At 42.5% G+C, this 16203-nt stretch overlaps 1 protein-coding gene across 1 annotated transcript; it reads right to left on the bottom strand.

Annotated features, from left to right (window-relative positions):
• Positions 1-7143: 7143 nt before the first annotated feature.
• On the bottom strand, positions 7144-15962 carry pou2af1 (POU class 2 homeobox associating factor 1). Its single transcript, XM_029517943.1, has 5 exons — positions 15921-15962; positions 11236-11363; positions 8347-8386; positions 7986-8266; positions 7144-7901 (listed from the first exon to the last, which is right to left on the bottom strand). The coding sequence occupies exons 1-5, from the start codon at positions 15934-15936 to the stop codon at positions 7491-7493; spliced, it is 876 nt and encodes a 291-aa protein (XP_029373803.1). The 5' UTR covers positions 15937-15962; the 3' UTR covers positions 7144-7490.
• Between the last annotated feature and the right edge of the window lie 241 nt (positions 15963-16203).

Raw genomic sequence — 16203 nt, 5'->3', positions numbered from 1 at the left:
AAACATAAACTGCCTTTTTAAATGCTAAAAGGAGCACGGCTTGCCAAGAGTGTGATTAAAATTCAAATTTTGTCTTATCTATTATTCATTATGTAGCCCAGATTCATCCATTTGTGTGTCTCTTTGTGTTACTGATGAATGAGTTCAGGAAAATAAAAATATCAAAATGAAACGTTTACAGGATCAAATGTTCAGTCTGCCACTTTGACTCGCACTCTCTCTGTTTAAACACCAAAAACCAGAGCTGATAAAATCCAAAGTAAAGACAGCAGCTGTCGATTATTTGTGTTGTTATTCTTTCATTCATCATCATTGTGTTGAATCCGCTCACTTTTTTAGCTTCAGTTTATTTTTATTCATGTTCCTCATCGTGGGCTAAAAACTAAAAACACCTTTAATCAGGGCATTCCCCTTTTATAGGCACTCAAATAAAAGGATATGATGTGAAAAATGTGAGAATCTGACACATATTTGTCATTCAGCCATGAAGTTAATATCAGACGTGCTGCAACAGGTTCAATAACAGTTAATGACGAGAGATCCAGGTTGATACGAACAGACTTTCTCCAGCAGAAGAAAGTCTCCACACATGTGCAGGAAAATGTGCTTAATTTCAAACCGCCAAAATATTTATAACTATAATAAGACAGCAGCTAAATGAGGCAAAGAAGACGATCAGAGAACAATAACACAACACTTTAATGATGCACATAACAGAATGACAACAGAGATAATTAAACAATAATAAAGCTGTTTAAAATGAGAGTGTATCACACAGTTTGTGGTCAGATTAGAGGATTGTTGTGCATTAAAAGCATTTATTTTTTTATTGTTTTATTTCTGGATGTCTTCACACATTCATCTGCCTGCTGCTGTTGATTTAATGTTTGTCTGTTTAAGGTTTAATTCACGTTGTATGATTACAGTTTTACTCCATATTACACTTTGACGTCAGTGCTGTAAAGATGAATATTCAGACAATACAAACGCAATCAGAGACATTTGCAGTTTTTTAGAAAAACCTCTCAATCTGACCTCCAGCCGCCTGAGGCCTCGGGGTCGGGGCCCCAGAATAGATACCTGCTTTGCATGGTGGGTAATCCCGCCTTAATCCAGCCTCTGACACGATAACCAACAGTTCAGGATCATTATCCCGCAGCACTTTCCTCTGAGCTAAAAATGAAAGTTAGAAGAACTGAAATCTTCGTGTGAGCAACAACATCCAATAATGGCTGTTGAGTTATTTTAGCCTGACCACAGCTGCAGTGCATTCTGGGAAATGGAGGGGATTAATATTGTAACCTAATATCTCTTAGTTTTAATCTAAACGGAGGAAATTTATTGTTAATCTCACTGTTTGTGTGTTTGTTCGCTTCCTGGTGCAATATCAGATTTTTTCGTCATATATTTTTATTTATTGTTTAAAATCACACTCTGACTTTCTGCTAAATTAATTCTGTTCATAAGAATGCAGAAGATTTTCTCTTTTTTTTTCTTATCTGTCTGAAATCAATCGAGTAGTTTTCCTAACCTGATTATAAAGTAAATGTTCCCAACGCTTTCACTGAGAAGACGTTTTGTACAGATGTTCCAGATGTTTGTGTGTCTGAATGCGATCTGAACTTTGGACTGATCAGAAGTTCCCTCTCTGGCTTCTCTCCTTAATTGTCATCACGTTTCACACTGAAACTTGGCTGCAGGCCGTTCGGTGTCACAACTTGACGTCAAGCAGCGACGCAAGTATGTCAAATATTCTGTCGATAAAATGACAAGTTGACTCTCGCGTGGAAACCAAAGTGTGATGAGTTTTCGTCTCTGCACGCGCTCGGGCCACCAACGTCGTGCTGAGCTGTTGGTGCTCAGAGCCGGCAGGTGATGACAACATTCATGTTGATTTTTACTGGTGTTGTTGGGTCAACAGAACACAGGAGAGCAGCGTTCGATTCCCATGCAAATTCATGGGTGGGTGATGGCGGTCCACGTCTCCGGTCCAGGTCTCGGCTCCAACCAGAACCCAAAATCGAATAAACACCACCGCCAATCAGCCGCTGATGGACTTCAGGCCTAAAAGAGTCGGAATCAGCTTCAAAGTCCAGTCCACTGAGAACTGGAGACACACAAACACTTGTGTGTGTGTGTAAAGTGTGTACTCCTGGTGCTGCTGAACCAGCACTTGTGGAAATCCCCCTGCAGGTCTTGGCAGCAGCAGCTCAGTGAAGGAAACTCCCACTTCAGGCTCCTCACTCACTTTATCTGACGTGTGAGCAGCAACGACGTCCTGAAGGGGAACGTTTTATCTATAAAAACCCCGTGGTTATTAATCTGCAGCGTGGTTGTGTTAGCGTTGTGTAACGCTGTTGACACAGACACTGTGACGGTCGGTCAACATAAAATAAAAACATACACGAGTGAGAAAAAGCAGCTTCGTCTGTTTAATATTTCAGCCGATGAACCAGATCAGCTCCAAAGTAGTGACTTCTCTGGTTTTCAACAGAAGTCAGATTGAGTTGAAGTCTACGGGAAAATGTCCCTCCTCCAAACATTGCCAACAAGCATGTCGAGCGGTTTTCATTTTTTGGATTTAGAGATTTTGCCTGTTCTCGTCGAACTGTTGCCAAATTGTTGAAGGAACGGCATCTAGCAGAGATGATCTGGATCCATACTGGACGGTGACAACGCTCCTGTTAGAGATGGTTAGATGGCAGGACTGAGGTGGGGAGGGAGGTAAGGAGGAGAAACGCTGCCCTCTATAGATGTGGAGCAGTTGGAGAACATGGATCATTTTACCTTTAAATGTAGAAGCTTTCTTCACACAGCAGTGACGTCCCTCCGTCCTCAAGAGGCTCCTAAAAATTCCAAAACATGTCTGACCGTCTCCGTCTGTCTGATGTACTGCACTTAATTAGGAGGACAGAATACGACCCCGAGGCCTCGACGCCTCTGAGGCCGAGCCTCAGCTCACCTGGTGGAGAACAAACCATTAGGTTCAGATCTGACCTCTGACCTTTTTGCAGCAGGTCGTCCACTCTCTCTTTCTCGGGGACTTTAATAATCATCAGGATTTCCACCACAGTAACTTGACACTTATAGATGTGTGAACTAATGAAATCAGATGTTGTTCACTGTCCCGTGACCTGAATTTGACTCCTTTGAAGTTTTATATTCCGGTTTATTGTGTTTGGATCTGGAGCCTCTTTTGTCGGAGTGTTAATATTTAAGCAACCCGATAAATACGTTGCTCGATACAGAAAAAATGTTTGATCTTGCTAACATTAAAGTGCGGCGGCCTGTAACAGGAACTCCCGACAGCTGCAGCGGAGCTGCCCGTACAGATAAGATCGCAGGGTGTGTCGCAACAGCTGATAAGTGAACTCTTTATGTCTGTGTATTTATATCACACAGGCCCGTTTTCTCCTGAGTAGATCCCGATTTCATTCGTGTTTCTGCAGTTAACACTGACACACACCCAGGCCTGATAGCAGATCGACACAATCGCACAGTGACAGTGATGGGAGAGTCACATCAACACAACAAACAGGGAGCTAAGTGGAGGGTGAGATTATTCACCGCTGTCTAAATCACCATCAGTCATCTAAAGCCGATATGGGAGTCTCTGAGGAATCCTGAGGTTTCCTCAGACATTTCCATCTTTCCAGACCAAAGTATCAAACCTCTGGCCTGACACAAGCCTGAGTCTGGGCCGATTCTGACTGGTGTCCTCCAATTTATGGAAGATTTAGCGCCAGAGTTGGTCCACATGTGATAGAAGCAGGATCATAGAAACACTCGACCAACTGCAGAAACAGGTAACAGGCACAGAAGACTAAACCTGTAAGGAACAAGACGAGCTGGAAGGGAAGGGAAGAACAGACAGGAAGACAGGGGTGAGACAGGGGCTTCAAAATAAAGCAGGAAATGACAAGACAAAACAGACTTCAAAACAGTGGGAGCTGCCATCATGCATAAAAACAGAGATCCTCGTATTGTTTTAACCTCGTCCTTCCTACATTAAGGCTCTGCCTCCGTTAGATAACTGTGGAGATACCTCCATGTGAGAACAGGTGAAAAAACCTGCAGATCTTAATCTGAGATGTCCTGGACTGTTAAAGGAAAAAAGGAAAAAAAAAAACCCTTAGAGGAAGAGTTTCAGGAGAGAGAACGGGCCTTAGCATGACTGCACTGGTGCCGGCACTGATCTTTCCTCCTGCAGAGAGTTTCAGTTCACAGATCAGAAACCGAGATAACGCTGACGTGCAAGAAGTGAATTGTTGCACATCGTCTGAACAAGATGTGCAGAACACAAACGCCTGCTGGGCTTTTAGGAAGACCCTTTTCCAAAGCTGAATATTTCAAAATCCTGAAACAAATTAGATAAAGTTGGCTTTTTGCTGCTTTTGTTTTCTTTTAGGATAATGTTTGTGTCTCTTTTTACCGTCAGACAGCAGTTACAGATTCCTGGTATCAGAGATCAGTCAGTGTGTGTCTGTTTACCTACAAACAGTGATCAACAACGAGGCAGAGAGAATATTTCTCTTTATGTTATTAATTACGTGTAGTTCAGAAAGGTGTTTAGTTTGTCTTCACTGTTTTTGCGACAAAAACATTTAAATGAAGCACCGCCGCTCCTGAAATGACAAAAATTACATTAAATGCTGAAGTCTTCCATCAGTGACGGGTCACATCCTGTGAAGAACAAATCACTTGAGCCACTTGAGAAGAGAAATAGACTCTTTGTGTCTGAGGTGTGGAAGTGTTGACAAAGTGAGTCACAGTTTTAATCCTGAGTCACTCCCATTAATTCGAGCTGCATTGTAACGTTGTGCAGCTCTCAGGTCCGAATGCGTGAGACTACGAGGCCTCCGTGACCCCTGACCTCCTGTTCGTGACTCTTATTGATGTTTTAGCTGATTGGTTTTGTGCAGCAGTCACAGGAGGGTGGAGTGAACAGAACGATCTCTGAGTGTCCTCGGGGTGAGAAATCTCTGGGATGCTGATGAAACGGAGGCCTCCACGTGATGGGTGGTGCTGCTCAGGCATGTCTCCGTGATGCCTCTTAACCCAAAACAAAGAGCTTTAAAAGCTCTGTGTGATTCTGCACACGTGGCTCCAGTCTGACAGACATAAACGGCCCGAGGAGCAAAGTAACACACATGACGTTCACCTTTAAGGTGATTTATGGTGCTGCTGAAGCTCAAGGAAAGATTGCTCTGTCTTTGAAGGACTCAAAGAACGACACCCGCGAGCTGCTGACTCATCTTATAAACCATTTGCCAAAAGCACAGAGAGAAGAGACGGATGATGAGAGATGCTTCTGAGAAGGTTAACGGGAGCTTCACTGAGGGGAGTTTACATGTTGGGTTCATTTGGACCAGCTGTCACTCCCCACCGTCCACCACCAAGACGTGACCCCTGACCCTGTGTCCCGGTGGTCCTGTCCCCCACAGAGCTGCAGTGTTGGAGGAGCTCTGACTCACATCACACTTTGGTTCTTCTCTCTCATCTTCACATTTCACCATTTGTTTTCTGCTTTGACATCAATTCAAGGTCTAAATGTTCACCTGCTGCCTGGTTGGCCCCACAGGTATCCATGGTAACCAGGTTGTCAACCTCAACCACATCACATAATAATGTGGCCGATCAGTGTGGATTTCTTCTCTTCTCCGTTCAGACCTCCCGTGAATGACGATGATAATTATACAATTTCCCACCTCGACCTCCAAAACGAGCACATCTGTCATCCTGATTTATTCTCACTCCTTTCTGTTTTCACTTTTCCTGTTGATGCTTGTCAGAGTCTCACCTATAATCTCAGGATTTGTGTTCCTAGTGTCATGGTTTGTTGTCAAGAAAAGCTGAACCCAAAAGCACTCCTGTGATATGGTGCTGGAGTCACATCCCCCCGCCACCCAGTGATACAATCTCAGGTGTTCCCAGGTGCGGAATTCGAGAGATGAGCTGAAGCCCTTCTCTCTTCTCAAGTTGTCAGTTTCCCACTGCAGGGGGAAAACCCTGCGGACTCGAAAACAGCCTGCCAAGAGGAAGTCCAGGAGCCTTTGGCTCGGGTCTGAGCGGGTTACAAACTTCAAATCCTGATAAGAAGTTGAGAAAGGTTAAAGTACATCAAACCATGTCTGCGCCAACAACAGCCTGTAAAGCAGCAGCTTTTCGTCAGGTTAAAGCCTGACTGCTCCACGTCAGAAAAATCCATTATTGATATAGTAGTTATTTGTCTTTCTCTGAAATGCCCACAAAGTCCGTCTCTGCCCTATTAACTGTTTCAGTTTCCTGTGGTAGTCTGTACAGAAATTATTATTATTAAGAAATATTATTATTTTCTGCTGCAGCTCCACTTTGGATTTACACTCAGTCTGTTTAAAGTTCAACTTCTCTTGGTCTGAATGCTGAGATCATTAATTGCTGAGCTTCTCCTGCAGGATTCAAACAGCACATGCTTCATCCGAAGGCTCAGTTTTTCAGTCAGCAGTGAAAATATGTGTGACGGCAACTGAAGCTAATCTTCATTCATCTGTCAACTTGCCCCCCAGTTAGTGTCAGCGTCAAGATTTAATAACTGGGACAAACACCTGAGGGCAGAATTATATGAACTGACCTTTAGAAAACATCTGTCTGCCTCTCTTATTGATCAGCACAGCAGCTGGACAGAAATACGATCAGTATCATGTCCTGCCGTTCACTGAAAACATTCAAAAAACACTTAAAAGTGATTTGTGACATCACAGTCTGAGTATGATGCAAATAAAAAGAGCAGCTAGCAGCCGAAGGCGATCTGGCTGTAAAAGAAAAAAAAAGATTCCTATGATCCATATGATTCATATGGATCATATGAAGAAATTAATTGTTGAGCTCTGCAGATATGACGAATCATTGTTTCCTTCTATTTCATTTTTCTAATATTGTAATTTTTAAATTCGATCTCTTTCGCCCTGACGCAGCGCTGTGGTTTTTATTTATGCATGATTTTTTATCGAAGTCTGCTTCGTAGTAGTATGGAGTTTATGTGATATTTATGAGCAATCACCCTTTTTCTTCTTTCCTTCATCACCTTCCCCAAAATGTTTTCTAAAATTAACTGAAAAGAAGATCACAGCCAGGTTTTACAAAAATGTTGATAAATGTATTTGAATGAAGTGTATTTAATGTGAACCATAAAATACCCAAAATGTCTCTTGTAAAAACTTTACAACTGAAATGTGTGTTTAATTTTCCTGTCAAGTTCAGTTTAACCAGTTTAGATGCTCATTTGAAGAATATACACTGTTATGATATTAAAACTATAACAGAATCTTAAGGTGCAATGAATCATATAACGTGTGACTTGGGCCCGTTCGATGACTCCTCATTACTCTGTGAAGAGAAATTACCCAGCATGCCTCTGAAACAGACTGAAACTAAGATTAAAACTAAAAATGACACATGGAGAAAAAAAAGTCTGTAAAAAATTTGGCGCCTGATAAAATGAGAGTGAGCTCTCAGACGTTTGTTATGAAGATGGAGCTGCTGTATGAGTCCTTGTCTTCCTCTTCACCGTCTCCCTTCTGATCCTCCAGCAGTTTGTCCAGCAGGTTCGGAGAGTCCGGATCAATCCCCGGGTCTTCGTCCAGAGACTGGCCCTGAGCTTCGTGGTCCAGCTGGTGCTCTGAAGACTGCGGGAGGTCCAGGATCTGGGTCTGGCTCTCCAGCTGGGGGATCATGGTGGTCAAAGACATGGACACGGGCATGTGCACCAGGGGCGGGCTGGACAGGGCTGCAGAGCCAGGGGCAAACTGGACCCCCGAGTTGGAAATGGTGGTGAGGGGCGGGGTCCAAGGGAGGTAGGTCAGCCCCGAGTCCGGGAGCTCCATCTGAGGGAGGGCAGCTGGTGCCGGGGCCACCGGGATGGTCTACAGAGAACAGTGGAGGGAAACAGGTTCATTAGGGAAACGAGTCTGATGAGTCCAGAACACAACTGGTGTGAGTTCACTGACCCCAAAGTTGGTGAGCAGCGGTGTGTGCGTGTAGGTCAACATGGTGTAGCTCGGGCACAGAGTCTGCATGTACAGGTCTGCAGTCAGGGGGGTGGCCGGGTAGGCCAGCGTCTGAGCCAGGGAGTCCTGCTGGCCGTACTCGGGCGACGACCACGGCTGCAGGCCGGTGCCAGAGGCCGGGGGCGGACCTTTCCATCCCGTGCACTGCAGCCCTCCATCTCCAGACGCAACTGAAGCGTCGGCTGTGGAGCCAGCAGCGGCGGCATCAGGCCCAAAGATGGCTGAGTGCCAAAGAAAAAGTCTTTAGAGACGTGCAGAGACATGATTTACCCACGAGTATCTGTTTTCACTCATCGGTTACCTTGTGTGTACGCTGACTGGCTGTTGTGTGCAACCGCATCCTGAAAAAAAAAAAAAAATTATATCAATCTAAAAAGAAAATTAAGCAAGAAATAACATGACATGTTGCTGCTGCTGAACTGGACTGTGTTGACATGTCAATATTCAGTATTTACAGTCATACCGAGCGAGTCCAGGTGTGACAGGCAGCTGAGTCAAGACCATTAAAGAGGCCGTGTGTGTGTGAAGCATCCATCAGGGCGTGCCATGGAAACATAACTATTCACTGTTTCTACCTGCAGCTCATTCTGTGCAACATTACAAAACACACACAAACTCAAACTGCTGAGGAAAACCATGGGACGATGTCGAAAGCTCAGAACAAAACAGGACCTGGACTGGACTGGACTGAATAAACGGGTCTGATTCTCTGCCTTCAGTCCAACTGTGTCGTTATTTCACAGGTGTTTTTTTGGTGGCTGCTGTTGAACATGAAGTCATAAACCATCAACGTTATCTTTCTCCGTCAAACTTCTGCAAAACTGATGTTTCGTCAGAAAGCTCGAATGGCTTCAAAGTTTGATCGGATCTGAAGTTCCAGATTAACTCCGGTTAACTTCTAACCAGAAGCTGCTGAGCTGTGAAGGTGTAAACACAGATGTGACTGAGCAGAGCAGGAAGTAAGATCATTTTGAGCCTGAATCATTTATTAACTGATAATATTTTCATCAGGGTCAGAGGTCATGTAAATATACAATGTCGGTAAAATGTGAATATTCGTTTTTAGTTTATGACCAACAAAGTCAAATTTTGGATTTTTTAAATCCCGATTGGTTGAACTTTTCCATTTCTCATCTGTGGAAAAATAAATTTTTTCAAACAGACCAGGAAGGTGAGGGGGGGGGTTCTGGTCTGTGCAGCAGCCGGTTAGCTTAGCAGGCACGCTGAAAACAGGGAAACCGCTCCCTTTGGCTCTGCATTTTTGTAAAAAGACGCAGCCTGCAGGCGTCTGTGCAGGACAATGGTTTTTTATCACACATGGTTTAATCTGTACAAAAATCAACACTGAAAACACAACAAGCTGCTATTTTACCGAAGGTCACGTGTGCAGATATTAAATTTCTTGGCTGGTCACGGTAAATTCCTGGAATTTATTTTGCTCAATTGCAACATGAAGGAAACAGAACACAAAGCCACACATTTTTTTATTGTGCAAAGTACACGTCAGCGGTTTCAATTTTCTGTCGAAGGTTAAGCTACTCAGTGATGGATGTCAATACAGTGAAACCGTTTAAGGAATTAAAGATATAAACTTCCAGCTCAGCTCATTTTTGGATGATGTTCAATGTCGTGAATTCAAGTAAACAATTTTCTATTTTATGAGTTTAGTATCATCAGAGGCATTAAGCTCTTTTCCCTCTTATCTCAGAGTGCGTATTGGGGATGTTTGTGTGCATGTGCGTGTGTGTGAATGTGCTGTGTGTATCCCCTACTGGTGTGGAGGATGTAATAAATAGCAGGAAGGAGGGCTCTTTGGCAGCGCTGCAGCGTATTTTGCATAGGGCTGTGAGCCCAGCCCTGGAGCCATGTAGGGAATGGCTGTAACTGTCATGGAAAAACACCTGGATTATATAAGTGCAGCCCCCTCCTCTGGCTCTGGGACAGGCCCTCAGCCACGACTGCTCATGTCTACATGACCCCCCCCACCAAGAGGACAATTTATTACTTTAGCTCTGCTCATTTGGCTCAACAGAACAATGTTGAACAAGCTGAGTGCAAATGTGCTGCAGAATGCATGAAGACTGATGGAAGTAAAAGGTTTTTTCACATTATTCTGTGGAACACCGGAGAAGGAAACAGTGTTTGTCATGGAAACTATTCCACAACTTCAGTTCAATTAAAACTTAAAGCAGCTGTTAGATTTTGTTCAGCCTAATGTATTTAAAAATAATGACTGTCTTTACTCTGACTTTTCAGTTTCATAAACTGTCCTCACTTCCTTCCGTGTTTTCCAGAATCTCCTCCATCGTTTTGGTGGCTCCAGCAACAATTCTGAGCTGTTTATTTGTTTAATGAAGTGAAGAGTGAGTGTTCTTTGTGCAGCTCTTTTCAGATGATTTTCGTTGGAAAGGCAGGAAGCCAATGTGTTTTTCCAGAGCTGATGGGAAACAGTTCATGAGTCACGATTCGTTGTGATTTCAACGATTCCGATTCCTCCCTAACGGGCAGATTCTTTACAGATATATATATACTTATATAAATATAAATCCATGTCAAGTCTGACGTCTCTAAAAATGAAAGTCTCACGTCTCTTCTGGTTGTAATGAGTGTTAACGGTCAACAATAAACCTGTAAGCCGACAGTATGACTGTATTTTTCTGTTGAACGTTACCTGTCCATTTCTTTACGTCATGTCAACGTCACTCAACGCAAACAGGTGTGACAAACAAACCGACACTCACCTTTTCAAATATTCAGTTACAAAGCTGGTAGCTTTGCTAAGCTAACGTAACGTAGCCGATGCTAAGCTAAACATGTTTGCTGACCTGAAGCTGATCCAGCGTCCTTCATTCTGGTTCCAAAGACTTTGGAGCCTTTTTTGTTTTTCTAACCAAACGGAATCACAAAGGCTAACGCTAGCGGAGCAGCTGCGGGCGCGCCGGTCGCCATAGTTACCGTCATCTGAGGCACGAGCGCGTGAGGCGCGCACCCGATGACCTAATATGGTCATCGCCGTGACAAAATGGCGGCGGTGACGTTTCAAAGTTTCCTCAGTGTGAATACGGCGGGAAATTCAAACAAAATGGCGGTTACCGAGTCAACAATCCAAATCCCAAAAAAGAGCCGGATGAATGTAAAAATAAAGAAACCAATCAGCGCATTTTGAGTGACTTAAAAAAAGCGTCCTCACCGCAGTCGGGGCGGATGTTTTGTTGCCGTGCGGGTCCAGACTCCTCTTCCGCCTCAGCAGCTCCTTGACCGGGTCCCGGACTCGGACTCCCTGGTACGGTCTGGACCGGCTCAGTCCTGATGGCGGTGCTGCGGAGGCCACAAGGACAAGACAGGAATAAAGCTGCGAAATGTGGGAGCACAAAGCTCATCAACCTTTTACAGTGAGTGGAAGATCGATAAGTATGACAATAAATAGATTTTAGAGTGAGAGTTTATTCAGTATTAGCATTATTAAATTAGACGCCGTTTGTGTGAGAGATTAAAGGTCCGATATAACGTGAATATTGAATATTATAATAATATTCAGGCTAAGAACTGTTTATGTTTTCCAGGTTTCAGCTCCATCAGAGAGAATTTCTGCTTTGAAATAGACACGCTTTGATTTAGTTGAATACTTAAAATCAAATCATATTTATTTAAAAGGCACCAAATCTTAACAAAGTTGCACCATGACTGTTTACACACAGAGCGGGTCCAGACCAAACTCTTTATGGAGTCGTGACAGAGACCCAACACTTGGCTGAAGAACCGGGTTCAGCTATCTGCCTCTGCTGGCTGGGAGAGGGAGAGACGGACAACTAAAGGTAACTAAAAGGCAGCAGCGGTGGGGGGGGGCTGCTCTCTGAGATCTGATGGTCATTCAGAGCGCCGTACGTTAGGAGAAGGAGCTGACGAAGAGCAGCTGAAACAGGAGAAATTTGATCCCTTTTTCTGGTTCCTGTTGACATCCTGAACATCCTGATAGTTATGAATGATCCGAGTCAGTCTGGAGCTAACAAATGCATGGACTTGTTTTCCTGCATCTTTGTGATCTTGGTGAAAGAAGGCTGTCCTCGAGACTTCTCTTATATGAGGAGTCAAAAATGGGATTCCTAATTTGGAACTGGAGGCCAAAGTAATTCAGCTGAACTCACACTGCAGGCTAAATGTTCTCTCACATCATCCAAATGTTTACAACCAGCAATTTCATGCAAGTATGAGCATGAGGAGAAATTTGATCTGACAGCAAAGGCCTTGTTTAAATAAACTCAAAGTAACAACACTGTACATGCAAAGCTGCAGTGAATCTCTAAGTGTGGCCTGAGGTGGCACTCAGTCAGAATAAGCCCCCCCCCCCCATCACCACCTGAACATACTGTGGCAGACCCAAAACAGAAATTTGATCTGTTTCAGTTTTTAGAGGAAGTAAAATAAAATGATGAGGATTAGAGCTCCAGATTTAAAAAAAAAAAAAAAAAAAAAAAGGAATCTGAGAAATATTGAAAGGAAAGACAGACGAACTGTACCATGTCCTTCTTTACCTCCACTTTTACTTTCACACACATTCGGCAGCGTAGTTTTACAGGATGATAAAAAGCTCCACTTATTTCCTGACAGACCTTTAAACTCTTATGCAAAGATAAAAATATGATTTAAAGATTTAAAGATTTAAAGATTTAAAGATAGCTAAGATCATCTCAATTCATTTCTTAAAGTCTGTGTTGGGCTGTAACTCTGACATTGTTTGGAAAGTTTTTATTTGAAGTCTTAAGTCACTCAACAGATTTCAGTTGATAAAGTTCAATAACAAATATCAACAATCATAAAATCACCAGTGTATTTCTGTAAAATAACAGCACAGCGTATATTCATTCTGCCTATATTATAATCATTATTCTAATGATTATAAAATTGGACCTAATGAATTTGCTTCCTCTCAGTCCTTCATATTTACCAGGATCACTTAGTGAAATTTGTTGAATGATAATCTTTACTAATTTTCAGGGTTTATGGCTAAATCCCCTGTTATGCATGTAACTTGGTCGTAAAGTGAAATTTTGGGAACATTAAACTTTTGACCTGATGATGACACAAGATTAAAACTTATTAAAGGATCAGTAGTATTTTCCTCCTCTTCTGTGGAGACGGAACGTGTCATCCTCTGAATGTCTCCACCAAATGTAACAATCATCTTGTATTTTATTATTTCTGGACTTACAATAAGCTTTTAGATATTTTTCACACGTCATCACACTGGCTGCAGGTTAAACTGATAACGCTGAGCTGGAACGATGCGGACATTTTTATCAAATATTAATATTAATATTTTTAGATCCGACCTGCCTGGAGAGAAGAAACCTGCCACAGTCAGACTTAAGCAAGCCTTTTTTTATATATATCTCTGCCAGCAGGACAGGACATGACTCAATCATTTCAGTGCGTCATCTGTAACATCCTGTGTCAATTCCATACACTTTATTTATTATTGTTAATTTATAATGATATAATTATCAAGTTGGATCAGTTTGACTCGAAATGAGAGCTCCTGGCTGCTGAGGATTGTGGGAGTGGTAGCAGCATGACGGTAAGCTGTCAGTAAGCCTGGACTGGTTACAGCTAAGCCAGTACAAAATAAAACTGGCATGTAGGTACAGGAAATATGGTCGTCTTATGGCCAGAAAAAGTGCCGTAACGGCTGCAGCTGGTGAAACCTTCTCATGCTTTCACAAACTGTCATTCATTGTGCTCACGACAGACATGTGGAGATTTTAATCTTGATGGATATGAAATTGTTCTCCACTGACAAGAGTTTCATCTTCACTGGAAGCAGAAACAATAATCTTAAAAACGCAGAACTTGCACAAAAAACACAGTCGGCTGTGTCTACTTGTGTGTTTGTATTTTTTGTGTTAAGGCTGTTTTAGATGGATTAGCAGATAACAGGTCTCCTGGTTTCAGGGAAAGTTTTAATTCAGCATTATTTCTGAAATACTGGTGTCGTCTCTCAGAGCAGCTGCAGCAGGAGGGAAACAGCTTGGATCTGAATTAACGCACTTTTCATTTATTCTTCCTCCACTGGTAATATTTTGGATAGTGTCATGTTTAATATTTTGTGTTTACAGACATTTCCCGAAGAGATGTCCAGAACACTTGGTCATATTATTAGAATTCTACAATTGGACAGAACAATTTTATCCCATCGACAAAAGGAAGGTTTTTCCTGATTGCTTTTTTGGGAATGGTTGGTTCTGTAAATTATTTTATATGAACAAGACTCCGTTTGGAAAGGGCCTTGAGTTAAGTTCTGTGCTGAACTGGTGATAAATAAATAAAAATTGCTGCATTTGTCTCTTGTCTGAAGCTGGAAGAACAGCAGCGTTCATCTGAATCCTCTAGCAAAGAATTTCCTTCCAGTTTGGTCCTGATCCTCCGCAGACCTTCGGTCCACACTGCAGGTTTTTCTGCCCTCAGCTTTGACTGAAATGTCTGGCAGGTTTGTTCAATGTAAGCAGCTAATGACACTAATGAAGCTAACATGACAACATTTATATATTTTAAAATGTTATGTGGACATCAGACTTATTTTATTCAACCTATAAATCACCAAATCAAATTAAATGAGCAGCATCACATGATTGGTACCGAAATGACTAGAAAAGCTGCACAGCTGGAAGCAGATTTGAAGGTTTTAGGTCCAGCTCTCAGAATGTTGCACAGTCCAGATCCAGACCAAGGTCTGGCAGTTAGCAGCCTCTGTTTTTGTAGAATGACCAGGTTGGATTAATATTTTATAATATTCCATCAAACTCCGTTTGAGCCGTTTTCAGAGGACAGATATTTTTCATCTTAGTTGTTGAAATACTACCCCACTAATATTTGAATCTTGCTGAGTAAGATATTTGCAAATCTTGGTTTATTTTGATGTGAACAACGTGAAACAAAGTTTTCACCTGAGACACAAGGGCAGCTTAAGTGTGCACAAGGTCAGGAAGTGAAACCGTTGATCAACATCTGCAACAAAAGGTCCCACCAAGTTCCTGGCAAAGAATTAGTGAGGAGTGTGCTGCAAACAGGGAGCGGTGCTCCGTATGACAAATGATTAATGAGAGCAGGCCGAGGACTAAATGCTGTAAATGCACAGTTAGGAGAAAAGCCTTGGTGGGTATCTTTGAATTGAAACCCAGAGACTGTTTTCGTCTTTCACCTCCCTCAGTTCGAAACACATGAGCACACACAGATAGACAAACAATCGCCAGCACACATGCACGAAAGAGGAAGCTGCACAGCTGTGTAGGTTTTTCCTGTGGCGGTGGACGGCCACCATTTTGCATATGAAGAGTACGGACCAATGGCAACACGCAGCCAACTTCCACAAGACCACCTTCCTCTTTCCAGAAGAGCCTGACACAGCAGCTTCGGTACTGATCCAGACACAGTTCACAACACGTTCATATTCCCGAAATCACCCAAACGCCTGGACTAAACATTTCATCTGCTGCAATGACAGAAGAATCACGGCGTTACTACAAACCACATCAGTTATTACTGATTAAAAAGCCAAAAACGCAACAGCAGATAAATCAAAGTTCAGATTAAATATACGTCTTTGTCTCTAATGATTTATCAGTAAATCACATCAAATCAAATTAAAGCCTCTCAAAGGTTGACTATACTGCAAGGCTGCCGTACCAGACGACGTGCAATGTAAACAAAAGGTGAGCCTGTTTTTAAGAAGCGCTGATCAAACTGATGTAATCACTCGAACCTTCGACTGCACATCAAAAAAATAAATAAATAAAATAATCTCTACGACAATCTTCCTCAAACGTATGTTAGAGTTTGTCTATATAATGTGATAGAAGATCAATGTTGTGTTGTACTTACATTTCTCCCAGTGCATACTGCTTATAATGCTAATAATGTGTCGTTAAACCAACCAAATCAAAGTGGCGGGTTGACGAACAGACTTTATAGCCGCCTGTCGCCGGCTAACGGTCCCCTGGGAAGGCACAGTTTCTTCAACCACATATCTCCCTGATGCATTGAGTTTCACTGCTGCTGCCATTCAAGATAAAACATTTAAAAAGAGAAGCTGATGAATGATTAACAGATTAAGACAATCCAAATGCAAACAAAACAAACTAATTTAAACAACATTGAAATTGAT

This window comes from Echeneis naucrates, chromosome 13 (genome assembly GCF_900963305.1).
Source record: "Echeneis naucrates chromosome 13, fEcheNa1.1, whole genome shotgun sequence".
Classification (NCBI taxonomy): Eukaryota; Metazoa; Chordata; class Actinopteri; order Carangiformes; family Echeneidae; genus Echeneis; species Echeneis naucrates.
Note: the sequence above shows the minus strand (reverse complement) of the source record. Positions and strands in the feature narration are given on the sequence as shown.